Below are 27944 nucleotides of genomic sequence, written 5' to 3'. Positions count from 1 at the left end.
TTTCCAGGATTTGGCTTTAGAAATCGTTATTCCTGCTAGGATTTGTCTCTGTGGGAGGGGGCATTATTGGTTTGCTTTGTTCTTGTATTATTATGTATGTTGAACTTGTATTTTTACGCTGTGAACTGCCTTGAGATCTATTAATTAATAATAATAATAATATAATGTGAAGGAATTGTACCAGTCAAAAGAAATAGTGTCTCTGATCATGGGCAGATGGAACATGTTTGGGATTAGCAGGCTGAGTTTTCATCTAAAGGCCTGGTTCCCTGACAGGCCTGGCACCTGTCTTTTAAGAAACCGAGTGAAAAATTGAGACAGTGATAGGAAGTGGGGAAGTGGGGAAATAGGTCTGTAAATACAGTCAGAGAACATCAACACACAGTGAAAATGAGCAGGATTTTGGACTAGGGTGGAGAAGGCCCAAATTCAAACACTTCAGCTTAGCCGCAAGGCTCGTTGGCGGCCTTAGGCCACGCACTATTCTCTCAGCCTCCTTTGCAGGGTTGTTGTGCGAACGGAAGCGGAGCTGGGTGGGAAACTCATTGACGCAGCTGAGCTTCTTGGAGGAAGGGTGGCTTCTATCATTTGCGAGTTGCCCAAAGGTAAACAAGCTATCATTGAAGGGCTCCGGCTTTTGCCTCTTTGGTGACGGAACGTGAGAAGAAGAAAAAATCACCCATCATTTCGAGGGAGAGGGCGGGGCGGGAACCTCCGTCCTTTTAAAGTCAGGAGACAAGCGAGATTAGCAAAGAGCGTCTCTCTCTCAGGCAAGTCCAGACCTGGGACTGTGAAACAGGTGTGCTGGGGGTGGGCACCAAGGTTTCGTGCGGTGAGGCCTGCGGGCCGACAGGGCTTTGCTTGCAAACGCTCCCTGGACGCCGCCAGACACCTCTTTGGGCTCCAGCAGCAGCCAGCCAGGAGCTTCTCTGGGGCTCCAGCTCCATGGATGTCTCTGCTGGTTCCTCTTTTTCTCATCCAGGCCTGACGCCTGGGCTGAGCAGACGGACTCCTCTCCTCCTGACCACGGGCCTCTTCTCGGAGATGGTTTGAATGTGGTTCATCTCACTCGTGTTTGGAGACGGCAGAAAGCAGGAGCAGCTGCTGCAGCAATGAAGAAGATGTTCTCCTGTTCCAGCAATCAAGTGGCGGTGAGTTCCGAGCGCTGCTCGGTTATTAATCTCCGTTTCCGATAGCTTGCAAGTGGCTCTCATTTTGGAAATAAAAGTTTGTGTGGAATAGGCAGGTGGCAAAACAAAGAGTACTCCTGAGCATGGGCAGAGTACGTTTCCTTTAAGACTATCATAGAACAAACACCCATCCCGCATGCACATGTTGTTCAGCAACAAGACGTAAGGAAAATGGCCATGTGTCCAACTTGCCCTCCATTTCAATGAATCCTCCACTTGAAGGTCTGTCCAGGCCAAGTCTGGCTTGAAGAACCTTAGAAAAGAAGAGCAGGTAGTTGTGGTGCTTGTTAGCAGCACCTGGAGAACAGCAGCCTGAGTAGGCAAGCATACAGATCACTGAGTGCAGCCTTTCCCACTGTTTACTTATTATTACATTTATAACCCATCTCTCCTTCATGGAGTTCAAATGGGTGTACAGTACATAGTTCTTTTCTTCCTCATGTAATCCTCACAACAACCCTGTGAGGTCGGTTAGGCTGAGAGTGTGTGACTGGCCCAAGGTCACCCAGTGAGCTTCATGGCCAAATAGGAATTTGAACCCTGGTCTCCCAGATCATAGTCCAACACCCTATCCACTACACCACACTGGTACTATGGGGAGAAGTATAGTGGTACCTCGGGTTACATACGCTTCAGGTTACATACGCTTCAGGTTACAGACTCCGCTAACCCAGAAATAGTGCTTCAGGTTAAGAACTTTGCTTCAGGATGAGAACAGAAATCGTGCTCTGGCAGCCCGGCGGCAGCAGGAGGCCCCATTAGCTAAAGCGGTGCTTCAGGTTAAGTACGGACCTCCAGAACGAATTAAGTACTTAACCTGAGGTACCACTGTATTGCATTTCTTTTAATTATCTCTATATTTATATTTATATAGTCATTATCTATATCTGCATCGCTATGCATACAAATTAACCCATTTGAATGTTATGCCAAATGGCGGCTTCTCTTGACCTCTTTTTGCAGCAGGGGCATAAGCTGCTGCCACCCTAGCTGTAAGTTTCGCCAACCCGGAGGCTAGTTTCTGTGGGGCAGCGTTTGCCGATTGGTGAGTGAGGACTATGCAAACCTTTGGATGAACCAGTGGGAGACTGTGGGGTTAACTGACTGACTTACTTAAACTCAATAGTTTGAATTGGGTTTTGAGTAAAAGCACAACTAACTGCTACTATTTAGAATTTTATTGTATTATTATCTTCCTTAGTGGGTCGTGCAAATAATGCTTTTGATAGGGTAGGGTGGTAGGCATTGGAGATGAGTTTATGGATCAAAGGGGCGCCCCTGCCCCCCCAAAAAAGGTTTGATCTAGAAGGTCCAGATTGGGTAAGCCACCAGCCTCTGCCCTCTTTCCAAGTCTAGAATAATGACAGAATCATGCAGAGATGGGAAGAGAAAGGATCAAGGTCTGTCTGAACCTGGGATTGTGCAGGCAGCATGCAAGATTCAGCCTGGCAGGACCCGGCTGCCAATTGTAGCAGAGACACTCTGGGAGGGTCTGCTGTCCTCGGCTCCCCTCTCCCAATTAACCTCCATCTCCAAGGCTCAGTGATGGAAGTGCGGAGGGAGGAAAAGAGCTGGGCTGGGCCCTGCAATTCAGGGTCTAGGATGCTCCTGACTTGACAGCTCTAGACACGAGTTGCGTTTGTAAACCAGTTTCTCCCGCTGAGGCACCAGTGTCCTTCAGGACAAACCAGTGACAACCTCTCTCAAAAACTACTTGGCCAGTCTCCTTTTATTGTTTCCAGGGATATCAGCAGAGGACAGGGCGTCTGGTTTGTGGAGCCAATAACTCCTGGCTGCATAAACAGGCCATGCATTTAATAATATAACAACGTGCAACGTGTGGGTGGCTGTTTCCAATAAAGCACAGTGTCACACTTTTCTTGTTCATTTAAAAAGAGGCTCCATTCAGGTTGCCAACGTTTTAATCAATTCCTGTTCCTTAAAGGGCCACTTGGCCTGATGATGATATTACTATAATAATAGGTAATTGTGTCTGTCTCCATGCGACAAATAATAATAAAAAACTTTACTGGGTGGTTTATCCTGATTAAGTTGCTCTTGTGCCTTTAAGAGCAAGCATGTCTGCTTTTGTAGTTCTTCCTGGTCAGTTAGCAACCTTACTTCACAGAGGCCTGAGGTATCTTTCAGGGCAAACCATTGCTCTTGTCTGTGCAGAACATTGGGGATATATGACGGCAAGTCGTTTTCCCAGATTCCTAGGAGCAGGCTGGAGATAGGTGGTGCATGAAAGGCACTCTGCACGTGTTCAGACGCACTGTTCTTCATTCCACAGGATCTTGATCTGAGTCCTTGTGCCAGTGTGGTGTTGTGATTAGAGCGTCAGACTAGGACCTGAGAGACCAGGGTTCAAAACCTCACTTGGCCATGGAGCTCGCTCGGTGACTTTGAGCCAGTCACACTTTCTCTCAGCCTAACCCACCTCGCAGGGTTGTTGTGGGGAATAAATGAGAAGGGGCAGAACCAGCTAAGCCACCTTGAGCTCCTTCGAGGGAGAAAAGGTAGCTTATAAATGCAATCAATCAATCAATCAATCAATCAATAACAAGTCCCAGCTCAGGTGAGGCCACGATGGGAAGGCTGACACACACACTCAGTTCAAAGCAAAGCATGACCAACTGGAAGTCTCAGCATGAATTCCTTTCTTGACATGAGGCTTTGCTCAGTCTTGCTCCATCCTGCCTTTGGGGTGTATCCACTCCTGGGGACGACTTGCGTTTAGCATGAAATTGGCCCTGAGCAAAGTGACTTCGAGGCCTGACAAACAGGCCTGGTCATGGCAGCTTATCTACTGCTCTGACGTCAGCTCTCTGGGCTGATCTTGTTCTTTGCATGGGGAGACAAAATAAAATCGGGTGATCATCAGCCCTGCGAAGGCACATTCCTTCACTTTTTGACATCTGCACATCTTACCAAAATTTTATTATTGAAACCAAGGGACCTGTCCAATGACTTAGACAGCAGAGACTGAAGGGTTCAAGAAGACTACAAAGTCTTCTCTCAGAACATCTTTATCCTGGATCCCAAATGGGCACCAACTGCTTGTGTTTTTTGATCACGACGGAGAGCTCTCTACACATGCTCAGGAATCCTTTGGTTGCCCAAATTGCATTTCCTGCTTATGGTTCCTAGAATTTACGATATCTGTTGTGCATTTTTTTTTTTAAGAACTGGAAGAGCAGTTATGAAATGTCGGTGCATGCTAACATTTCTCTAGAGGAAAATATCTTATAATTTCACCCTGAATAGCGGTGGCCTGGTTTGAAAGAGGACCTGGCTCCTGTGCCTTTAAAGAGAGCTGGGGAGAAGGCAGAATTTAAGCCAGCGCAGATTCTCTGTCTGCCCCACAGCTGCCTGAAATGACAAGCAGCACCAATCTAAAACCTTCTCTTCTCCAGAAGGTACATCACCCTAGCCTTTCTCTGTATCTGCCTTATGCATTTTTTTGTTCTTGCAAGGCCCCATACCTTAAACAGCTGTGTTTACAGGCAAAAATTCAGCAGGTGGGCATTTCTGTGGGGAAGCAAAACAGCTGGGATAAGTTCTCAGGAACCTTGCAGCTTAGCAAGAGCAGTTGTGGTGCAATGGTTAGAGTACTGGGAGACTTGGGTTCAAACTCCCACTCAGCTACAAAACTTTACTAGGTGACTTTGGGCTAGCTGCTTCCTCTCAGCTTCACAGGGTTGTTGTGAAGACAAAAGCAGGGGGAGCTCTGCACGCTATCCTGATTCCCCTGGAGCAGTGGTGGCCAAACTCGGCCCTCCAGATGTTCTGGGACTACAACTCCCATCATCCCTAGCTAGCAGAACCAGAGGTCAGGGATGATCGGAATGGTAGTTCCAAAACATCTGGAGGGCCGAGTTTGGCCACCACTGCCCTGGAGGAAATGGCAGGTTGAAAGCAAATGCATAGGAGCTATAGTGGAGAAAATGACTTAGAAATTGAGGGGGGGTTTTTTACAAGCACTAGAGCTCTTCAAGCACATTTTATATGATTTGGCATTCTTTAGTTATATATGCAACAGAGCCAGCATTTTCAAGGCAACCCTCAACACAAGCCTGACAAATATGGAAGTAGACGTGATCAAAATCAGATAGCCCTGATATTCTTTACTTTGCTATTTTATTCATTCTAATTCATCATTCTAGGTGCTTGTTTTACGCTTTTGTTTTTTCCTTTTAATTTTCACCTGTTCTTATAACTCTTCTCCCTGTTTTATATTCATTATAAAATGAAATTAAAACTTTACATAAAAAAAGAGAGAGAGAGAAAGCAAATCTATTAATAGTCATAATTGTCTAACGAAAGCAGACTTCCCCTTTGCCTTTCTGGGAATGGAGAGAACTGAGAGTGAAAGGTCCCAGCTGTATCTTGTAGGAGGACTGTGTTTCCCCAGCGTAATTAGAACTTAAGCAACAGCGGGGTGTGTGGCCCTTGTGAAATGTTGCCCTCCGCAAACTCTGGGCGTGTTGCTCCGTCAGCAACGGCATTCAGAACAGGATTGTCTCCAAGCACATTATTTGCCCATCTTCACGGAGCTGCTGAAACAGATCTGCTTAAAATAAAAATCCCCAAACTGAAGGGACAAGTGAACCTTTTAACCAAAAGCACGACACCCCAAAAGAAAGCCTTAATTTTTTTTCTTTGGCTTGACTTCCTGCCCGGGCAGCTGCAGGGTTTTGCCTTTTATATATATGGATTCTCCTTCATTGGAGAACGGTGTTCTGTCCGGGATTCTTTAGCTGTGATTCCTGCGTTGCAGGGGGTTAGACTAGATGGCCCTTGGGGGTCTCTGCCAACTTTGCAATTCAGTTATCTTTGGCAGAAGGGGCTCTATCCTGAATCTCCCTCTCTTCTTACCTTTAGGGATGTGTGTGTGTGTGTGTGTCATTGAACCCCTTTTTAAGTTTTGCCAGACTGGAGCCCTGTTTTCCTTGGAAAGAAATGAGCTAGAGGCTGCCTGTGAATGCCTAGATCTCTATATCCATCTCAACAAAGGCTATCTTTGCACTGCTGCCTGAATCCCTGTTGCCTCCTGAACAGCTTCATGCCACCTTTTTTTTTTTTTTTTTTTTTTTAGACCTGCGCTTTCCCAAGGCAACTTATTCCAGGGCAATTAACTACAGTATATATTTTCTGGGAAATTTGCCAAGCCGCTTGGAGGCAGCGTGTGATGTTGCAAAAAGAATGGCTGTCATGGGAGAAAGGAGAATGGCCGTCGGCCACCTGTCCTGTGTGGGATGGAGCCAGGCGATGAAATAAAAATAACATTTTCCACATTCCGCATTCCAGCTTTGAGGCTCTTTCGTCTTTTATTACTGGCTTGAATGGCGGTTACTAAGCAACGTGGAGTCCATGGCTCTCCCTAGATCTTCCTCTAGATCAGAAGGGATCTCCTGTCTTCCCTGATTACTAGAATTTTTTGGAGGGTATTCCTCCTGACAACAACAACAACATTCTATCACTGTATGATATACCTTATGCCATAGCTGTCAACTTTTCCCTTTTCTTGCGAGGAATCCTATTCAGAATAAGGGAATGTCCCTTCAAAAAGGGGAAACATTGACAGCTATGCCTTATGCCTTTAATGTAGCCATTTCCATTCATTTTACTTAAACACAGAATTGTAGAGTTGGAAGGGATCCCCAAAGGTCACTGAACTAGATCCCTGCAATGCAGGAATCACAGCTATACAGTGGTACCTCGGGTTAAGAACTTAACTCATTCTGGAGGTCCGCTCTTAACCTGAAACTGTTCTTAACCTGAGGTGCCACTTTAGCTAATGGGGCCTGCCACTGTGCCGCCGCTGCACAATTTCTGTTCTCATCCTGAAGCAAAGTTCTTAACCCGAGGTACTATTTCTGGGTTAGCAGAGTCTGTAACCTGAAGCGTCTGTAACCTGAAGCATCTGTAACCCGAGGTACCACTGTAATCCCAAATCACCCACCTCTCTTTAAAAAAACCTCCAGTGAAGGAGAAACTACCAACTTCCAAGGGCTCTTACCTTCAGAAAGTTCTTCCTCAATGTTTTTGTATTTCCCCAGATAACATTCATTAACTTAAAGTGCAAGCTGTCATCAGAGGAAATGTTTTGATTAAGACATTTTCTTCAAGTTTAACTGGCTTAAGAATAATTCCCGATTTTCAGGGAATTGTAATGCTGTTGAGATGGGAACGTGGTCGAGAAATCACAGGTCCTATCTCTTCACTGAACAACAGTTTCAAGGATTGTTTGGGAGGTTGATAAGCAGGTGTTATACAACCGGTAGTCAGGATTAAGAGGTCAGATTCCCTATCATTCTTAGAGCAGACCTCTTGAAATCAGGACGACAGTGATTTTAATGTGTCTACTCTTGAGTATGACTAATGTTGGCTTATACAGTCATACCTTGGTTCTCAAGCACACCTCAGGTTAAGAACGGTTTCAGGTTAAGAATGGACCTCTGGAACAAATTAAGTTGTTAACCCGAGGCACCACTGTATTTATATTTTAATAATGCGATGCTATGGCTTTTCATTTGTAAAGGGTTATAAATTGATGAGCTGTGGTTCCTGCATCGCGATGGGTTGGACTAGATGATCCTTGGGGTCCCTACAGTTCTATGACTCGATTCCAGTCCTCCAGAATGGCCAACATCTGTGCTTACTTTCACCCTTGCTCATTTCAGTGGAGCAGGTCTCTCTTCTGGCACAGAACAGCTCCATGGTAAGTCTCCAACACTAAATGGCTGCTTTCCTTATCTCATGACAACCAGGTAGAGAGCTGGAACAAGCATGACCAGAAGCTTTTTGACGCTGTTGAGAAAGGCGACGTGGGGCGCGTATCCGTCCTCGCTTCCAAGAAGACAGCCAAAGCCACCAAACTGAATGCCCTGGGGCAATCTGCGTACGTAAGTTTTCCCTGCCCCATAATCCCTCTTGTTCGCAGGCTCTGCAAAGGACAAGGCGGTCTCTTGGGTAGGGTTGCTGGGTGAGGAGCACCCCAGACCCTGAGATTTCAGGGCCCAAACCTTGAGACCTAGGGGCAGCCCCTGATGATGTCACAGGGCATACAGCCCTGGTGATTCTTCCCCTGCACTCCCACCTACCACTGAGCCCTGGAGACGGAGGTTAATTGGGAGGGGTGGAGGAGGGGTGGAAGGAGGTGACCTGGAGGGGAAATTAGGCAGCTGGCTTCCTGCAACATTTACGTCCTGAATTTGCACTGTACTTATATATTTAGCACATGCAAATTTGTTTCTGTGGGCTAATAAGCACATGCCTCTGGATCCAAGGAAACAGCTGCTTTCAGTGTTGACACCTGATCATAGTATGATTAGCCAACTAAATTGATGCTTGGTGAAAACTGAAGTGATTAGGAGCCTGAGGTGGAGAAGTTTTAGCAGATTGCATTGCTGGTGATGATTTATTTCACTGTCTAAAGCTGATGATGGATTTGGGGGGGGGGGTGAGAGGGGAACCAAGAATGGCTCTGCCTGGTTCAGGATCCTGCTTTTTCTTTTTTATTGATTTATTAATGAACAAAAGTTCAAACATAACAAAAATACAACAAGAAAAATAACCAAAGATTTAAACCATAAAACGTCACAGCCCAGAAGGGCAAAAGTACCAAAGATCTAGCGCAGCTCCAAAGGGATAATAAAGTATTAACTCATAACAAAGATTCCCTTTACAAATAATAAAGATCCATACAAAATAAAAGTATTCTCCACCTGTGAGTTCCTCACTTGTTGAGAATAAATGTTCTACATAGCCTTAAATGAGCCAGACATTTTCATATGCCGATGGCACTGAACGGCAATCTGATCGCATGAAGAAACAAAACCACCCCGTATATCAAAAAATGGTCATTTGAGCTCTGCTCAAAGATCAGTAGAGTTGGAAGGGACCACAAGGATGATCTTGTCCAACTCCCTGCAATATAGGAATCTTTTGCCCAGAGTGGGGCTCAAACCCACAACCCTGAAATCAAGAGTCTCACGCTCTTCTGGCTGAGCTACCCACTGGGGTACTTTTAGTTTACGAGACATCCGGAAAATATTTCTTGTCAAGATCCTGCTTTTTCCTCTTCCTTGCAGATTCCACCTGGCGGCCTCCAAGGGCCTCACGGAATGCCTCACCATCCTGCTGTCTCATGGGGCTGATGTTAATGATAAGAATGACGATGGTAGGTGTCATAGGGGGAGCGATTCTGTAACAGGGGAGCGAGTGTGCTTACCACCCTCCCACAAGATTAAAAACCCACACAATCTCATATTCTTGAGAACATCGTTGGATAAGAAGTGGGATACAGTATAGTTGTTCCAAAACCATGTTGCTTTTCAATCCGTTTTGATGTTTCTTTACAGGGCTCTCAATGGCTACCAGCCACAATGGGAATGCAGTCAGAGGCAGCAAAGCTTCTGAACCCTAGTTGCAGGGAACAAGGCAGGGAGAGGGCTCTTGTGCACTCTGGAGAGGGTGCTTGGCCACTGTGAGAACAGGATCCTGGACTAGATGGGTCACGGGCCTTAAAAACAGACTGTCTGTCCAGCCTCTCAGCCAGGGAAGGGGAATTTGGCTTGGTGGGTCTGCGAGTGCCTAGCAAAGTGGAGAGTGGCTGTTGCAAAGCACTCTCCTTTGCTGCCTTTGATTCAATCCACAAGTAAGCACCAAGTGCTTTTGAAGCATCAAGGGCAGAGTTACCACTTTGTTTCTGAATCTGCTCCAGCAGAGTCTCAACAACGGCACACCCAGCCTCCCCTGGAAGAAAAGGCCTGGCTCTTCCCTTTCCGCCACCGTTTGTCATATTTTGACTTCTCCTTCCTTCTGTCTTTCTAGGCAGCACTGCCCTGCATTTATCCACCATCGCTTGCCAGCCTCAGTGCGTGAAGGTCCTTCTGCAGGTAAATAGGACACCCACGTTTACATCTTCGTGCGGCACGTAGATAAACTGTGGAACTCCCTCCCACAGGAAGCAGCAGTGGCCACCAACTTGGTTGGTTTTAAAAGAGGATTGGACAAACTCAAGTCTATGGGTGGCTACTAGCCAGGATGGATGTGCTCTGCCTCCATGTTCTGGGGCATAAAATGCTTCTGAATGACAGTTGCTGGAAACCGCAGGAGGGGAGAGGGCTCTTGTGTTCGGATCCTGCTTGTGGGATTCCCACAGCCATCTGGTTGGCCGCTGTGAGAACAAAATGCTGGACTAGATGAGCCGCTGGCCTGATTCAGCAGGCTCTTCTTATGGTCCTATGTTCCTTTCTATCAGGGGTAACAAGGATTTAATGTTGAGGCAGGCTTTAATCTTGAATGTGGTTTTTGTGCCAGTGGTTCAGCCTTGAAACATGGGAGGTGCAAAGAAGAGAGTCTGCCTGGGGGTGTGCAGAGGGAGCTTTCAGCTTGGTGGGGGTGACAGGTTGTGCAGACCTAAGGGGCTGGGCTGAGGATTTTTTTGCTGCCTGAGATTTTTGCCCACCCCGCAACCCCATGTGTTACCTTGTGCTGAACCATATAAAAAGAGCACATGAAGAACAGTGTAACCTTGTGCAGCTATACTTTGAAATAAGCCCCAATGAATCCAGCAGGACTTACTCCCAGGTAAGCGGGCATATATAAAAAGCATTACAGTATTCAGAATAGCAGTTCCTACAACCCACCAAGGAAGATAATAACACAATGAAATGCAAAACGGTAGCAACTAATTGCACGTTGATTCAAAATCCAGTTAAAACTATTTAGTTTAATTAGTTCAACAAAATAGATTCAACTTGATCCAGTGACACTGCTTCTCAAAGTCTGGGAGTCATTTACACCTCCAGAAGCCGCTACACTTCCTTCCCCCACTTTCTTGCCTCCCCCTCGCAGGTAACCCCATGGGGCCCAGGGGGCGCTACCACCCACTTTAGGGAACCACTGCTGTAAATGATCAAGAGCAGACCAGTATTTTTTTGTTTGTTTTCATTTTCAGTGGCTCAGTCTACACAAGGTTAAGTGTGAAAGCACAAGTGTGAGGGTCCTTAGAGAGGAGGCCGCAGCTGCATAATCCCACCTTCAGTCCTGCTCCTGTGAGCTTAAGACATGGTTTGGCTGAGCAAAACCTGGGCCTGTGGTTTAGTTATGAGACAAACCATAAGGCCCCAGAAAACCTGGCTCCCAGCAGGGTGACATCAGGAAGACCAGAGAAGTAATGGAGCCACAGTTTCTTCTCTGGGACATTCACACATTTGCACTGTGCAAATGCACAAACCAGGTCCATGTCTGCCCTTAATAATAAAACCTAAAATTCTCTAAGAGGTGTATGATTTATTAAAAACAGCAAAATAGGCCCTGCTGATGGGAAGCCAGAAGGCTCTCATTGCATTTTCTGAAAAAAATAATGATACATTTTAGCAGGTCCCAGGGCTGGTTTCAACAATTTAAAATTCAGAATTAGAAACAGTTAAAACAGACTACAATCTGGGTGGGTGGGTCCTGAAAATATGCATCTCAAGTGCCAAAAACCAGGTTTTCAGCATTTGCCAAAGGCTGTACCGTGAAGGTGCCAGGCACAGCTCCATGCAATAAAAGTTCCACAACTGAGGAGCCACCACAGAGAAGGCCTCTCCTGGGTCAACACCCCATAGCCTCAAACTTCTGAGGGTGGTGGATAAATAAATTCGTTCGTTTTTATTTGTTATCAAATATTAAATCCCTGAGCCTGAAAGGCCTGTAATCAAACAAACCTTGCAGTAAAGTGAAGGAAAATAGATGGAAGGAAGAGGCAAACTTTTTCTATCCGCCACTGAGGAATTGTGGTCTCTGTCCCGATTGTCATCTGTCTGCGTGCCCCAAGCTGTCACCGCTGTTTTAAATAAAGCTCTTTGTTTTATAATATTACTGCCTGATCTTTAACGATAATCAACACCACTTGAAAACAGCCGCCCTCACAGTGATGGAATAATTTCTGGGCCTAATCATTTCCCTGTGATTCTGCAAGGCACACCTGGGAGGCAGTTTCAACACGGAGGCAAAGGGGAAAATGAAGAGCTGGGTGGGGTGTGAAATCTTGCATTGAGAATCATTACAGCAAAAAGGGAGAAAAGGGTGTGTTGATGTGAAGATCAGGAAAGCAGAGGGATTCCTGCTTGGCAGCTTATCATCCTTTGAGTAGCCTCCGGGTCATAGAGGCCCAGGTACCCGTCTCTGTGCCAGCGATGCCTCTCTAAACAGCACGTTGGGGAGAGCAACAGAGTCGCTGATTAAGCGTTTTCTTCTTGAAGCCAGACATAATTCCTGCTGTTCCTAGATATTGGGGGGGGGGGGAGAAGGTGGAAACCTTTGGCACTAGGATGTGTCCATAAATCAAAATCTGCATCAATGCATGCAGAGCATGTATGATGTGCTTGTCGTTTCCTGCAATGAGATGGATGCTGCGTCCTACAACCTGGACCATCAGAATATTCCATGGAAATACATTTTGCATCTCAGATGCTGAGGCTGGCAGAGGAGGCCCTTTTCGTGGTTCCTCTGCCCTCTGAGAGCCTCAGGGTGGTGGTGTTGGCCAGGAAGAGGGCCTTCTCTGTGATGGCCCCTGAGCTGTGGAACTCCCTCCCCATGAGGGTTTAAAAGCACTAGACGACCCTTTGGATCCCTTCCACAACTCTACAATTTGATGATGATGATGATAATTTATTATTTATACCCCTCCCATCTGGCTGGGCTTCCCCAGCCACTCTGGCGGCTTCCAACAAAATATTAAAATACAGTAATGCATCAAACATTAAAAGCTTCCCTAAACAGGGCTGCCTTCAGATGTCTTCTAAAAGTCTGGTAGTTGTTGTTCTCTGTGACATCTGGTGGGAGGGCATTCCACAGGGTGGGCGCCACTACTGAGAAGGCCCTCTGCCTAGTTCCCTGTACCTTGGCTTCTCACAGTGAGGGAACCACCAGAAGGCCCTCAGCACTGGAACTCAGTGTCCGGGTAGAACGATGGGGGTGGAGACACTCCTTCAGATTTTACTATGATTTTACTGAATTGGTTTGTGACACTGCTGTTTGGGGGCGGGGGGTGTTGCTACTCTGAAATGCATTTTTTTAAAAAAACAACAACAATTTCTTTCTTGCAGCATGGAGCCAATGAAGACTGTGTAGATGGGGAGAACCGGACACCACTACATTGGGCAGGTGAGTCCTTAAATGATTCAAATCAGGTGGAGGTCACCTAGGGGAGTAGCATTTGAATCAATAATCAAATCCTTGAGCCAGACCCCAAAGGAAACCTGGGATCCTTCTCAGCATGGGAGACTTCCTGTGCTAAAGTTGATCTTCCTCCCTCCTGCCTGGAGCATCAAATCACAGCTCAGGCCTTTTGCAAGAATGTTCAGCCCAGGCTTCCTCAACCTCGGCCCTCCAGATATTTTTGGCCTACAACTCCCATGATCCCTAGCTAGCAGGACCAGTGGTCAGGGATGTTGGGAATTGTAGTCTCAAAACATCTGGAGGGCGGAGGTTGAGGAAGCCTGGTTCAACTCTTTGGGGCACAAGTATCCTTTAAACTTTTGCCAACATGTAGTGAGGCACTTGCTTCAGGCTAAATTAAAACACATCAGTGGACTTCCCCACACTTTTGCCCACTCTTTCCAGGCAGTCTGTGCTTTAAAGATCTGTTTCTGAGCATCGGGGGGTTTTTTTGTGCTCTGGAGCTTTCCCCATGAAAACCTGCTCTTTGAAGCTCCGTCGGAGCAAGCAGCAATCCACAGAAAATCTGAATAGCCATTTGCTCCAATTCAGCTTTAAAGAGTGGGGATAGCTCTGGGAGAAAACAAAGCAAAAACCACAGACACAGAGCTTTAATGCACAGACCTCTGCCTGGAAAGAGCAGGGCAAAAGGTAAGTGTGGGTAAGCCGAATGTCTGAGTACACTTCCCTAAACAAAAATATTTTCAGCAGGCACTGAAAAGAGTACAGTGAAGGTGCCTGCCCAATGTCAACAGGCAGGGAGTTCCAACATATGGGTGCTGCCATGCTAAAAGACCAATTTCTTACAAATGTGGAATGGGTACTATGTGGCACCTGTAGCAGTGGCAGTTCCACAGATCAAAGCGGTTGAGTGGGATAAGCTGATCCTGCAAGTAAACTGGCCCCAAGCTGTTAAGCGTCTTATATGCTAATAGTAACATCTTGAACTTGGCCCAGTAATAAATCTGCAGCCAATGCAGCTCTCTGAGCAGGAGTGCTGCATGCAGACAGCGTCTCGCAACCACGCTGCAGCATTCTGCACTGAACGCTGCTTCCGGGTCAAGCACGAGGGAAGCCCCACATAAAGCGCATTGCAGCCATCCAAACTTAAAAGTCACCAGTGCCGGATCTAAAGAAATAGGTGTTTCTCAGATTTTTAAAACAAGTATGATGTATTGTTTATAGTATGGAGAGTGCTAGCTGGCCAGGGATAAAACTGCTATCGAAATATGTATGTTATTTGCATGTATATATTATTATGCATATGGTATAAAAAGCCCTGACTTTTAACCCTTGCTTTCTTCCACTTTTAAAAATCGCCCGCTAACAGCCATCTCCGGGTGTGCTTCCAGCGTGCTGCTCCTGTGTGATCAAGAGGCCTTCCTGGACGTCATGGACAATGTACGTCTGAACAGACTCTGCTTGGTATATCAAAATAAAATCTGGGGGCAATGGATCCATGGTAGTATCAGACTTGGTGCAGCTATGAGTCATAGTTAGGAATTTAATGAAGGGGGGGGGACACTCAAGAGAAGTCTCTCCTGCCTTTTTCCTTGTCCAGCTGCAACACAACAGCCCTGCAGTGCTGCGAAAGTTGCTGCTGGTCCTTCTACCCACTGAGGGCTAGAATCTTGACATCTGTTATGGAGCTTATTGGGCCAGTGTGAATTACAAATGCTGTTGATAGTTTCTTGGGGGGGGTCTTCCAGAACCAGCTGCCCCTCTCTCAAACAGCTGGAAGTTATATAGTTATAGCTATTACTATTCTTAATTTTAAATGGCTTTTCACCACAAAGCAAGATTCCAAGCATCTCCTTTCTTTTCTCCATGCTTTTCCTCCAGAATGGACGGACGCCTTTGATGATCGCTGCCCAGGGGAACCAGCCTGCTATCTGCTCCCAGTTGCTGCAGAGAGGGGCCAAGGTTGACCTCATTGATAAAGATGGAAAGTGAGTCTCTGGAGTCTTTAACACAGGGCATCTCTTGGGGATTAGCTGTGCTTCTCATGGGACATCAGCTGGATGTCATGAACAGTACAACAGTAAATCTCCTGCTCATACTTTCTCTGTTCAACCTTCATTCCTCCCATCCCCAGGAGTTCAGAAAATCCCACTTTTTAAAAACTCAGTGAAACAGCTGTACCATTTTCCCAGGTGCAGCTAGCCTGTTGCATAGCTATTCTGGCTGGGTTATGGCCTGCACAGATTACTCTAGCCTTCCCTGTGGTCCATCCCTTGTCTCTAGGTGCAAACTCTATCACTTTAACCCTTATATCTCCAAACAGCATTGCCTTTATATATCTCCCCCTCACCCACTCCCTCAAATTGTGCAGATGGGGGGGGGTCAAGATCATGAGTGCAGTGGGTGGGGTATTAACCCTTTCCCCCTCCACACACTCACTGGTCTGATTCATATCCTGCTAATGATCTCCTGAACAACCCAGCTGAAATATCTCTGTTGCCTTTCCTCCTGTGAGGAGGCTATTTATTTTTATTTCCGGCATGCCTGTTGCACCTTCTTTGCTCCAAGGGGCTCAAGGTGGCATGCAGCGTCATTCCCCCCCCCCCGGTTTATCCTCACAACAACCTTGTGAGGTAGGTTAGCCTGAGGAGCAGTGATTGAGTGCAAGGTCAGACCCAGTGAGCTTCATGGCCGAGTTGGGATTTGAACCCTGGTCTCTCCCAGGCCCTACTTCTTCACTCTAACCACTACACCACACTACCTATCTTTCTGTCCTCTGCTCCTGCACAGGACGGCTCTCATCCTTGCTTGTGAAAGTGGAAGCACCGAGTCAGCTGAGCTGCTTCTGCAGAATGAGGCCAATGTGACGCTTCTTGACAAGACAGGCCACGACTCCCTCTACTACGCCACGCAGGCCAAGAATCGCAAGCTGAGGCGGCTGGTCCGGACTGCCCTGAAGAAGTGGAAGAAAAAAGGTAAGGGAGCGGTTGACTGGCCAGTGTCCTGGCTTCTCAGACTCTCAGCTGGGTCATTGCCAGAGACTCGGTTCCAAAATCACTATAATGCCCAGACATAGATGGTGCAGGTTCTATTTATTTAGATGGTTCTCCCCATCCTCATTTAATCCACACAACAACCCTGCGAGGTAGGTTAGGCTGAGGGACAGTGACTGACCCCAAGTGTCGCCCAGCAAGCTTCATGGCCAAGTTGGGGGGGGACTTGAACCCTGGTCTGTCCCGGGCCTTAGCCCTTATTTAATTCCCACAACAACCCTGTCAGGTAAGTCAGGCTAAGAGGCAGCAACTGGGCTGAGGTCACCCAATGAGCTTCGTGGCCGAGTGGGAATTTGAACTCAGGTCTCCCAAGTCCTAGTCTCTAACCACCACACCATGCTGGTGGCAAAGTTCAGAGCAGAGTTCTAAGGCATATGGCTAAGTGCAAACTAAGACATTCGCCCAATGCTTGATATGCACTCCACCCCAAGTACCCTTTTTGAACAGCGGAGCAGGTACAGTCATTTGCCTAGGGAGGTCATCCCTAGGCATGTGATTGGGCAAGAAAGCAGACACTCCTGCAAGGAGACTAGATCTCCTTGCACGGGTACAACCGTCGCCATGTTCTATTGCCACCTATCTATCTGATGTGGCCTCGGACACAAGAGCTTTCCTGGTGGGACATGGTGTCAGAATCACATCAGGCGGGTCTGCTAACACATTCGGGGCATCCAAAGACACTGAGGCAGGACCTTCTCTGGACAACCCAATCACCCCCTGCCCAGCGTCCGGATCTGCACCTCCCAAGCTCCTGGGCCTCTCACCAGGGTGTTCCAAGGCTGGTCCAAAACATGTTGCTTCTTAACCAATGGACAATATGGCGTCTCTTGTTATGTACTGAAGACAGTCAGACAAGTGGTTGGATCTTAATTCAACACAGGTGACAGGACAGCTTCTTCCACTATTCTTGGGGGTAGCAAGGGTTCCTTAGGGTACAGCTAGGGAGATTCAGGTCAGTTCAGGCCGGCAAGGGTCTCAGTTTGACTTGTGAGGTCATTCGCCACAAACCACACCCACTTGTCCCACACCTGATGTCAAATGTGATGTCAGGTATGTGGCAGGTATGGGTGTGGCCACAAAGGAACAGCTAGGAGCTTAGAATGAGCCCTGGAGTGTTCATTTGCAAGTGGGATCAGGTGCGCTAAGCCTGTTTTCTATGGGTGAGGAAGCACCAATATCTATTTTGTTTGCAAAATGACGAGTAGAGCATAAGTGGAGGAAAACAGGCACTCACTGTAGTCAGCAAAACCACATTTCTTTTTTCTTTTTTATCTTGTATACAATTTTATTAAGTTTTCTGTTTTACAATTTAAAATACTCGTTATACATCCTTAAGATATCAATGACTTTCCTTCTTCTCTGTTTTACAAAAACTATACCATTCAGTATTCCATTATTGCATCCATCAAAACTTGTTTACACTATTGAATTTATCTTAATGCTGCCAGTGTTTTCAGCTGTACACAATTATAGCAAAACCACATTTCTAGCACCACGCTCTCCACAAAAGGCCCTTCACCCCAAATGGCTTTGTGTGATCACGGAAGGGGTGGGGCCCCTAAGGCTCAAAGCAGGGGGCGCATCTAGGCCTCTCTATCTGACCCAGAGGACTCTGCATCCCTCAGCGGCCTTGCTTCAGACTGCATTTCTGTCTGGCAGGAATTTATTGTTAAATTCTGGTAAAACGTATCTTACTTAACTGGATGGAGGATAGAGGGTGGGGGTGTACAAACCAACCTACTGTACAAAGGTAAAAGGCACATTCATTATTCTGCCAATTCTGGCATGTGGCCCTCAGAAGGCTGCTCAGAAGAGAATGTGGCCCTCGGGGTCAAAGAAGTTCCCCAACCCTGATCTTGACCACTCATTCACAATGATCAAGGTGGTCCAACTCACATAACCGGAAGCATTAGTTATAATGTGGTTAACTGTCCAAGAGCAATAACCTTTTTTACTCATTCCACTTTCTTGTTGCTTACCAGTATCTGAGTCCTATCTTGTGACCTGGATAGAAGGAATTCAGGGCAGAGGTAGGCAAACAAAGTGCTTTGGGGATATGCGCTTCCGGAATATAATTCCGCTAAAATCCTTTTTTTCTCAACTTCCACAGAACTAGGATGCGATTATTCATCAGAGACTGGTTCACAGGTAAGAAGGGGGTGCTTATTTGTTTAATAAACTTTTTCCTGGAAACTGCTGGAGCTGCCCTTGAAGATGTCTTGGAAACTTCAGCTGGTCCAAAACTTTAGTTGCATTATTGGCCAGTGCGCTATTTAGATCTCCTATAACCCCTGTTTTAAAAATCTGGTTGCCAGTTTGATTCCAAGCCCTGTTCAAGGTGGTTACGTTAGTGTTTAAAGCCCTAAATGACACAGGTCCCAAATACCTGAAAAAGAGCCTTTTCTCCTTGGGATAGTGGCAGCCTGGGAGAGGGCCTCCTCTGTGATGGCCCCTAAGTTGTAGAACTTCCCCCGCCCCGAGGTGTGCCTGGCACTTTCATTATACAGCTTTCATCAAATACTTAATACTTTACCCTGGCCTTTGACACTTGAAATGTATATTTTTTTGAACCCACATTTTTTCTGCAGTTGTTTTAAACTGTTTTTAATATTGTGTTTAATTGCTGGAACCCACCCTAGGAGTTTAGAGTGAAAGGCCAGTTGATATTATTATTATTATTATTATTATTATTATTATTATTATTAATGGCCATCTGTCATGGATGCTTTAGTTGAGATTCCTGCATTACATGGCATTGAACTAGATGTCCCTCAGGGTTCCTTCCAACTCTACAATTGTATGATTCTATGAATGCCTATTGGTTGTCTGGATGGAGAATACAAACTAGTCAACTGTACAAAGGTAAAATTTACCTTAATTTATCTGCTCAGTTGTGTCTTTGGCCTCACTGACCACTGGCTGCTGATTTCAGTACCACAGACAGCTTCTTCCTGGGGGCACATCTCCAAGGAAGGAGCTATCCATGGTACTGAAACCAACACCCCCTTCCTTGCAGCCATGTGTACCTGTTGCAGATGGGTCAAAACCTTCTGCCTCTCAGTTAGCTCATGCATTGGTTTGGGTTGTGCCTCCAGGTTCCATCTGAGAGCGGGAGAGAGACTGATGTGAGTAGCCTGAACCTCCAGAGTGAAGTTGGGGACCAAAGCGATGATGAAGAAGAGGAGGATCCTGAGTTGAAGGAGTGGAGGAGCAGGTACCGAGACGAGAAGATGAAAGTAATTCAGCTGGAACTGCAGTTGGACCAGAAAAGGAAAGAATGCGACACCCTTTTGGAAGGGTGCAAAGTGACAAAGGAGAGGGTCTGGGACCAGGTGCAGGAGATCAACCAGCTCCTTCCTGAGGGGGGCGGAGGGAGCCAGGGCTGTGAGGAGCTGAGCCAACGCTACAGCCGCGATGCCACGGAAGAAGATTATTACCTCAACCTCTTGGCCGCCCAAGTGCAAGAGCTGAAGAAGAGGAGGAAGCAGCAGCAGGAGGAGGAGAAGCTTCAGAAAGAGCAAGCCAAAATGGCAGCCGTGCAAGAAGCAGGAAAAGAGGAGCCGAAGGCCCCTATGGCCCAGGAGGAGAAAGTCCTGTGGCCTGGCGAGGAGGAGGCCGAAGAAGGGAAACGCCGCGACGAGGAGCTGAAGCGCCTCCGGGACGAAGTTGCGGCAGCCCTCGAGGAAAAAGAGAGTGCCGCGAGGAGGGTGCAGGAGATGGAGGGCCACATGGAGAACATGAGGGCCGTGATCAGCGTCTATGAGGCAAAGAAGAAGGCCCAGAGTGGGACCCTGAAGGAGATGGAGGCCCGTACGCTGGAGCTGGAGGGTGAGAACCAGCAGTTGCGTGGGCTGCTGGCAAAGCACTTGGGAGAGTGTGAGAAGGCGGGGAAGCAAGAGATTGGGCTCCCCCCTGGGGAGAAGCTGTCCCTGTTCCTCACAGAGATGGAGGAAGAATATGCCAGAGTGCAGAGGGAGAACGCTGAGGTGGCTTTCGAGAACGAGGCCCTGAAGTGGGAGGCAGAGGAGGCCCTCAGGAGCAAGCTGCAGTACCAAGCGGTGCCATCGGGGGCGGTCAAGAGGAGTGTGTCCGCCTGGAAGAAGATTGTGGTGGGTCTGGAAGGAGCCCTGGCTAAGTTGGAGCAAGTGAACTTTGCTCTCCTGGAGAAAGCCAGGCCTCTCCGGGAAGCCATCTTGGCCTCTGGGTCGAGAGTTGTGGCCAAAAGGAATGGGTATCACAGAGAAGAAGAGAATGGTATCATGGAGGATGAGGAGAAGCTGCCCGCGGGTGATGCCAAAGCCCCTGAGGAACTGGGAAAAGCCGAGAAAGGCAAGAGCCAGCTCCCTGAGGGCTCTTCCGGGCAGGTCAAGCTCAGGCCGAAGCCTGAGGTGGCAGAAAACAAGGCCCGCCCCTGCCGGAAGAGCTCCGACCTGGAAAAGGAGGTGTGGGACCTCAAGCAGAACAACGGCAGCCTCGTGAAGGAGCTGGCAGAGCTGAGCAGGGAGAGGGAGAAGCTCCAGGAGCAGCTGAGGAGTTTGTGCTCTCCAAAAGATGGACCTGCCGAGGCAGAGACACCAGGGAGCTTGGTGGAAGAGTTGAAGCAGACGGTGGACTCTCTGAACCAGCAGCTCTCGGCCGAGAGCGAGGAATCGAGGAAGCTGCGCCTGAGGCTGGAGGCCCAGAGGAAGGAGATGGTATCCGTGAGGGACACCTTCCTGAGGCAAATGTCCAAAGAGGCCGGCCACTTGAGGCCAGAGAATCTCGACAGCTGCATCTTGAAGGAGCTGCACTGGAAGCTGGACAACGTGGTGAAGAAGCAGAATGAGGCCTTGCAGCTGGTGTCCGAGATGGAGGAGGAGAGCCACGCCCTTGAGGTGGACCGCAGCCTCCTTGCCAACGGCCTTGACTCATCCGTGGCAGAGGACAAGGCCTGGCGGGAAGGCTCCTCCGAGGCCTCGGATGCCATCGGAGACAACTTGAAGGTCAGGCAGCGGATGAGCGAGCTGGAGGAAGGCCTGCAAGAGCTGAAAGGAGTGTTAGAAGCCGTCCAGGTCTCCCTGGGAGGAAGAGACAAGGAGGCCGCCCGGCTGAAGGAGGTGCTTGATCGCCTCGTCGCCAAGATGGCCGAACTGCGCCAGGAGGAAGAGGAGGCCCTCAGGAAGCATGAGAAAGTCCGTGGCATGCTGTCCGTCAGAGCGCAAGCCCTGGGAGAGGAGCTGGCCGCCCTTCGGGAGAAATACGAGGAAGAGAGCGGGGAGTGCTCCCGCCTCAAGGAAGACCTTGCTTCTGAAAAGCAGAAGAACGAGGAGCTCATCGCTGAGGCTGTTGAGCATGAGGAGGAGGTGGAGGAGCTGAGAGGGAAGTCCCAGATGATGGAAAGCGCGATGGAGAAGATGAATAGGAAGATGGAAGAGCTGGCGAGGACCTGCCAGGACAGAGAAGGGAAGGTAGGAGGGGAAATTTTGAGGGCTGGGGCGGCTCACCCCTTTCGGCCTTACGCCTTTATTATTTGTGTCCAACCTGGCTAATGTAGAATCAGTTAAAGCAAAGCAGTCCCTGCCCACAACATGGAAGGGGAAGGGACAGGGAGGGAAGAGGGGGGAAATCCCATCTCAGGCACCAGTTCTTGTTTATTTATGGAGATATGTAAATAACGTTATATCACAAAAAATATATCAAAGCCCAGATTCTGAAACAGCTGTTCCTATAATGACTGGCTAGCCCAGTTCAAGGGTATGAGGTGCCCAATAACAGCTGAGTTTTTATGCTTTTAAGAATGAATGTAATATGTGAGAATTGGTCATATTTTTAGCAGAACTAGTAAATTTGTCAAGATCAAAGGAGCAAGCGGGGAATTAGAAAAGATCTGTGCGATAACTTCACTGGAACCCCTGGCATCACTGGGCCTGTCTGAATTGCAAGGGCCATCTTGGGGGAACAGGGAACAAATATTATTGTTAGCATTATTAGAAATATACCATTAACTTTGACCAGTCTGCACCAGTGACCCTGTTGGTAAGGTCATAGAAACGTAGAACTGTAGAGTTGGAAGGGATCCAAGGATCATCTAGTCCAGCCCCCTTACAATGTTATTACCCCATCCTATAGATGGGAAGACTAAGACTGAGGAGTCTGCTCAGGGATTCCCTGCAATAGATTTGACTTGGATGCCACCTGTTTTATCATATCCCCTCAGATCAGGAAGTTGCTGAAGGAAACGGAGAAGCTTTCAAGCGAAGTTCTTAATCTGCGCAGCGAACGTGCCCGACTCCAGCTGCAGAATGAAGTGAGCCTTGGGGGTCATCGTCCCCAAATTATTTCAGTTTATAGAGACTGCTTACTATCATCTATCTATCTATCTATCTATCTATCTATCTATCTATCTATCATCTATCATCTAATGTCTGTCTGTCTGTCTGTCTGTCTGTCTGTCTGTCTGTCTATAATGCACTGGAGTAGTGTTGGACTAGGACCTGGGAGACCAGGGTTTGAATCCCCACTCACATATGAATCTCACTGGGTGACCTTGAGCTAGACATCACCTCTCAGCCTAACCTACCTCACATAATTGTTCTGGAGATTACATGAGGACTAGGAGAGACCAAGGTTCAGGTTTGAGTTGAGCAGAGATGGAGACACACTGAGCGGGGGGAAATGGTAGTTTTAAATACAGGGGTACCGTGGGATACATACGCTTCAGGTTACATACGCTTCAGGTTACAGACTCCGCTAACCCAGAAATATTACCTCAGGTTAAGAACTTTGCTTCAGGATGAGAACAGAAATCGTGCAGCGGTGGCGCAGTGGCAGCAGGAGGCCCCATTAGCTAAAGTGGTGCTCCAGGTTAAGAACAGTTTCAGGTTAAGAACGAACCTCCGGAACAAATTAAGTTCTTAACCAGAGGTACCACTGTAATGGCAAAGGTTTGAGCAGAGGAAACCGGAGGTTACACTGAGAGGAATAAAATGGAGGTTTAAAACGAGGACTGGGTACAGCGAAAAGGGAGTTAAGGTTTTGCTGTGTTCTACCCACCTCCACTGGGATGCGGGTGGCGCTGTGGGTAAAAGCCTCAGCGCCTAGGGCTTGCCGATCGAAAGGTCGGCGGTTCGAATCCCCGCGGTGGGGTGCGCTCCCATTGTTCGGTCCCAGCGCCTGCCAACCTAGCAGTTCGAAAGCACTCCCAGGTGCAAGTAGATAAATAGGGACCGCTTACTAGCGGGAAGGTAAACGGCGTTTCCGTGTGCGGCTCTGGCTTGCCAGAGCAGCGATGTCACGCTGGCCACGTGATCCGGAAGTGTCTGCGGACAGCGCTGGCCCCCGGCCTCTTGAGTGAGATGGGCGCACAACCCCAGAGTCTGTCAAGACTGGCCCGTACGGGCAGGGGTACCTTTACCTTTACCTTACCCACCTCCACTATTTCTCCTTGTTAAGACTTCCTTAAAATAAAATTAAAAACCCTAGTTGCAGCCCCTCTATGTTCTTCCCTTCCCAATCTATTCAGACCTCTCCCATTGTTTTAAACCACCACTTTTCTTCCTCCTCCTTTTTTGCTCCCATCCTGTTTCCCCTGCTGTTATTGATTTATTACTTTTATAGTTCACCTTTTCCCCCAAGTAGCTCAAGGTGGCATACATGGTTCTCCCCTCATTTAATCCCCACGACAACACTGTCAGGTAGTTTAGGCTGTTGTGCAACCTGCTCCTGAAGTCCCCCACCGTTTTTCTGCCAGCAGAATGTCTGTGGACTTCATTTCACCGACTTACTCATATGTATTTCAGGTTGTCCAGAAGAACCACCAAGAGATTGTAGCCATCTACAGAACACACCTGCTCAACGCAGCCCAAGTAAGCATTTCAGAGGTGCTTGTCCCTAAGCCTTGAGTGGAGGAGATATTCCTTCCCAGAGTCTGGGATCAAGAGGTGGACCCCTGGAAACTTAATAACTTTGGGGGGACAGGGGATGGTGTTCCAGTGGGAATAGTGAACCTCTGCTTCCCATGCCAACCCTCCGGCTGTTTTGGAGTCCAACTTCCACCCATCCCAGCCATGCTGGGGGCACCAGGTTGGAGAAGGCTGCTGTATACCATACAGAGTCAGAAGGATAAGGGCTGATCTATGCACACAGCAGACCTTCCTCTACTGAACCCCCTCTCTCAGCAGATCTGGATTGCATGTTTCAAAAACTCCCAGATGGGGATTATTTTTTATTATTGAAAAAGGCATATAGAACTCTGGCATGTCAGGAAAAGAAAACTAAGCTAGAAATGTCCCTCTGTGATGTCTAGTTTCCTCTATATGTGGGGATGTGCTTGTTTTTGTAATTTTGGGAGGAGCATCCGGTCACATGATCTCTTGCCAGCAGTAGAGATAGAAGAGAAGTCCATAATGAATGGCTAAGGTACCTAATTGACAGTTATGGAACAATACATGAGTACTGTTCCGCTATCCTTCAAAATTCACATTTCTCCAGATTTTTGGGTGCAGTTTCCCAGTCAATAGATGTGTTGCAAACATTGCATGTATCGGGGGAGGCCACATATTTTAATAGAAATAACATACCAGTAAATCTATAGGTTTGTACATTAGTAGAACTTCTAAATGTTACTTGTATTAAGATGAATAAGGTTTTAAGATTGGATTATTAAGAATATAAGGCTCTAGGAACATGCATGAATAAGTTAATACAATGGAACGAAGAGGGGGAGTGGAGGGAAGTCAATTGAGTTAAGATGTATGATCTGAATTGTCATAATTGATTCATTTTGTTTTGTTTTTATACTGTTTTTATATTTTATTTTAGAATTTTATTTTTGAAAATTAATAAACTGTTATAAAAAAAGGAAATAACATACCAAAAGGCACTTTGCCATGTCTGCATTAGGCAAAACGGCATATAGTGTGGTATAGTGGTTAGAGTGGCAGACTATTAGGACTTGGGAGACCAGGGTTCAAAATCCCATTTGACAGTGAGGCTCACTGGGTGACCTTGAGCTCAGTCACTGCTCCTCAACTTAACCTACCTCACAGAGTTGTTGTGAGGATAAAATGGGGGGGGGACCAAGTGTGCCACCTGGAGCTCCCTGGAGAAAAAGATGGACTGCAAATGCAATAAAATAAATAAATGCAGAAAAGTGATTATTGGGAGAAATTTCAGCTAAGATGCTGGTGAATTTTCCCAGGGTCTGACGTGTGTTGTTTCTCCAATTCAGGGTTTCATGGACGAGGAAGTCCATGCGATGCTGCTACGGATCCTGAGGACAAACGACGGTTGACTGGCAAATTTCCAGGCCTCCCACTTCCCCTTCATGTGAGATTGTTGTTATGTATTTTTTTGGTTGTGAACTGCTCTGTGCCCTTTGAATGCAATGCAATTTAATAATAATAACAACAGTAATAATAGTACACTGGTACCCCTAGTTACAAACTTAATTCGTTCCGGAGGTCCGTTCTTAACCTGAAACTGTTCTTATCTAGAGGTGTGCTTTTGCTAATGGGGCCTCTTGCTGCCGTTGCGCCGCTGGCACACGATTTCCGTTCTCATCCTGAGGCAAAGTTCTCAACTCGAGGTAACTCTTCCAGGTTATTGGAGTTTGTAACCTGAAGCGTTTGTAACCTGAGGCGTTTGTAACTCGAGGTACCACTGTAATAGTAATATTCTGGTAGCTTGTAGAAGCCACCAACCATCAAAGATCCCACTCCTAGTCAAAAAGAGAGGGGGGGGGAGCTATTTTGCACACCCACAGAACATGCTCAGAGCACTCAGAATACTTTCTGAGCCCGTCTAAAGTTCATTTCCTTCCCATGTAGTCAAGCAGATTTCTTGCTGCATTGGGTTAGGAATCGATTCCAAAATGAAGATCGGGACCTCCAAGCAAGTGCTGCCCCCAAGAGGCGAGACAGCTCTGCTGCAAAGCTCATGAATCCTACGCCGATTGTGCTGATCCACAGGCCCAAAGTGGCTTGGTGCAGGGATACCAAAGGATGTCAAAAGCGCCCTTTATTAAAGAAAAGTGTCATCTTAACAACACAACCTGCAAAGCCTCGGTGCCGTTACAGACACGAGTTGGACACCGCAGCAGTGAGAGGTCGTCATGACTTGTCTGCCAAGCACTAATATGTTAAGCATTACTTACACACCAAGCGGGTGGCGCTATGGTCTAAACCACTGAGCCTCTTGGGCTTGCTGATCAGAAGGTCAGCGGTTCGAATCTCCGCAACGGGGTGAGCTCCTGTTGCTCGGTCCCTGCTCCTGCCAACCTAGCAGTTCGAAAGCATGGAGTAGAAGTAGATAAATAGGCACCACTCCGGCAGGAAGGTAAACGGCGTTTCCATGCGCTGCTCTGGTTCATCAGAAGTGGCTTAGTCATGCTGCCACATGACCTGGAAGCTGTACACCGGCTCCCTCGGCCAGTAAAGCGAGATGAGCGCCGCAACCCCAGAGTCATCGGCGACTGGACCTAATGGTCAGGGGTCCCTTTACCTTTACACACCAAGCAAACTATGTAGGCTGGCATCAGTAGCCCAATTAATGCACCCTTGGCTCAGAGGCCCCTTCCCAACTGTCTCATCCATCTCTCAGATAAGGGAGTAGCTGGCAGGCAGCTTGTAAGAAGCCTCTCCTCTCCCAACTAACAAAGGCTTCAAAGCAGATTAACACATGTGAGCTCATTCTTGCAGCAATGAACAATTAGCCCTGGGGTTATCGTGACTACCAAGATGGCGTTTTCAGGTGTTCTGTAACATTTTCAATGTTTGGTTCTTCACAGTGTTCGAATCATTTTCTCATTCCAGGTTTCCATTCCATGGCAGAGGCAAATACCAGGAGGGCAAGAAGAATCTTGGCCTGTGGTTCCTGCACCTTTCTAGCATCAAGACACCCGTCCACACACACACACACACACACACACACAAACACACCTCTTCCCAGAGGTCAGCTTTGATTTCCGGAGTTGTCCAAGTGGCAAATCTCTGCAGCAGGGAGCAAAGATTCCATACCGTGATGCCCACCCATGTGCTGTACTGGGAATTTTTTTTTGTAAAATAGTATTATATCTTCCTCTGTCTCCCCCCACCCCCTGACATTTTTCTTTTTAAATTATTGTTGTAGAATGGGGAATATGGGCTGGGCTGGTGAACAGAAAGGAGAGTGAGCAATGGGGGTAAAAGAGAGAGTATAAGGGAAGTGAATCAATATCCCCATCTTGAAACTGGCTTATTCCAGGGCGATGGGCCTTAGCCCCGAGGCATTTTGGTGTCAGAGATGGCGAGATGCCCCCTGCAGCCACACAGTTGACAGTGGTCCTCGGTCCAGTAGGGTTTTCCCTCCCTGGGGTCAAGACCCAACATACATGGCCAGATTAAGACCTTTAGAGGCCGCAAGCAATGAACAGAGCATGGTGCCCTCTCCCACATATTATTTAAAATAAAAACCATGCTATAAACCATAAAAAGAAAATGTTATTTTTTATTTTAAAAAATTGATCAATATTAGTAGGACACCCCCTGACTCTAGGTAGGGATAAGAA

The 27944-nt window shown here is 47.4% G+C and overlaps 1 protein-coding gene across 2 annotated transcripts; it reads left to right on the top strand.

The window, feature by feature from the left end:
• The first annotated feature begins 181 nt into the window (after positions 1-181).
• ANKRD35 (ankyrin repeat domain 35) lies at positions 182-27944 on the top strand. Of its 2 annotated transcripts, XM_053368900.1 has the most exons (14): positions 182-1151; positions 7964-8094; positions 9287-9375; positions 10029-10093; positions 13295-13352; positions 14737-14807; positions 15249-15355; positions 16158-16342; positions 18531-18568; positions 19516-21867; positions 22617-22706; positions 24199-24264; positions 25629-25726; positions 27211-27944. In XM_053368900.1, the coding sequence occupies exons 1-13, from the start codon at positions 1113-1115 to the stop codon at positions 25689-25691; spliced, it is 3354 nt and encodes a 1117-aa protein (XP_053224875.1). In that variant the 5' UTR covers positions 182-1112; the 3' UTR covers positions 25692-25726; positions 27211-27944. The 2 variants fall into 2 exon arrangements, with proteins under 2 accessions (XP_053224875.1, XP_053224876.1); XM_053368901.1 differs by lacking the exon at positions 182-1151 and having other exon boundaries at positions 7973-8098.

This window comes from Podarcis raffonei, chromosome 16 (genome assembly GCF_027172205.1).
Source record: "Podarcis raffonei isolate rPodRaf1 chromosome 16, rPodRaf1.pri, whole genome shotgun sequence".
NCBI lineage: Eukaryota > Metazoa > Chordata > Lepidosauria > Squamata > Lacertidae > Podarcis > Podarcis raffonei.
This window is presented reverse-complemented; position numbering and strand designations above follow the sequence as displayed.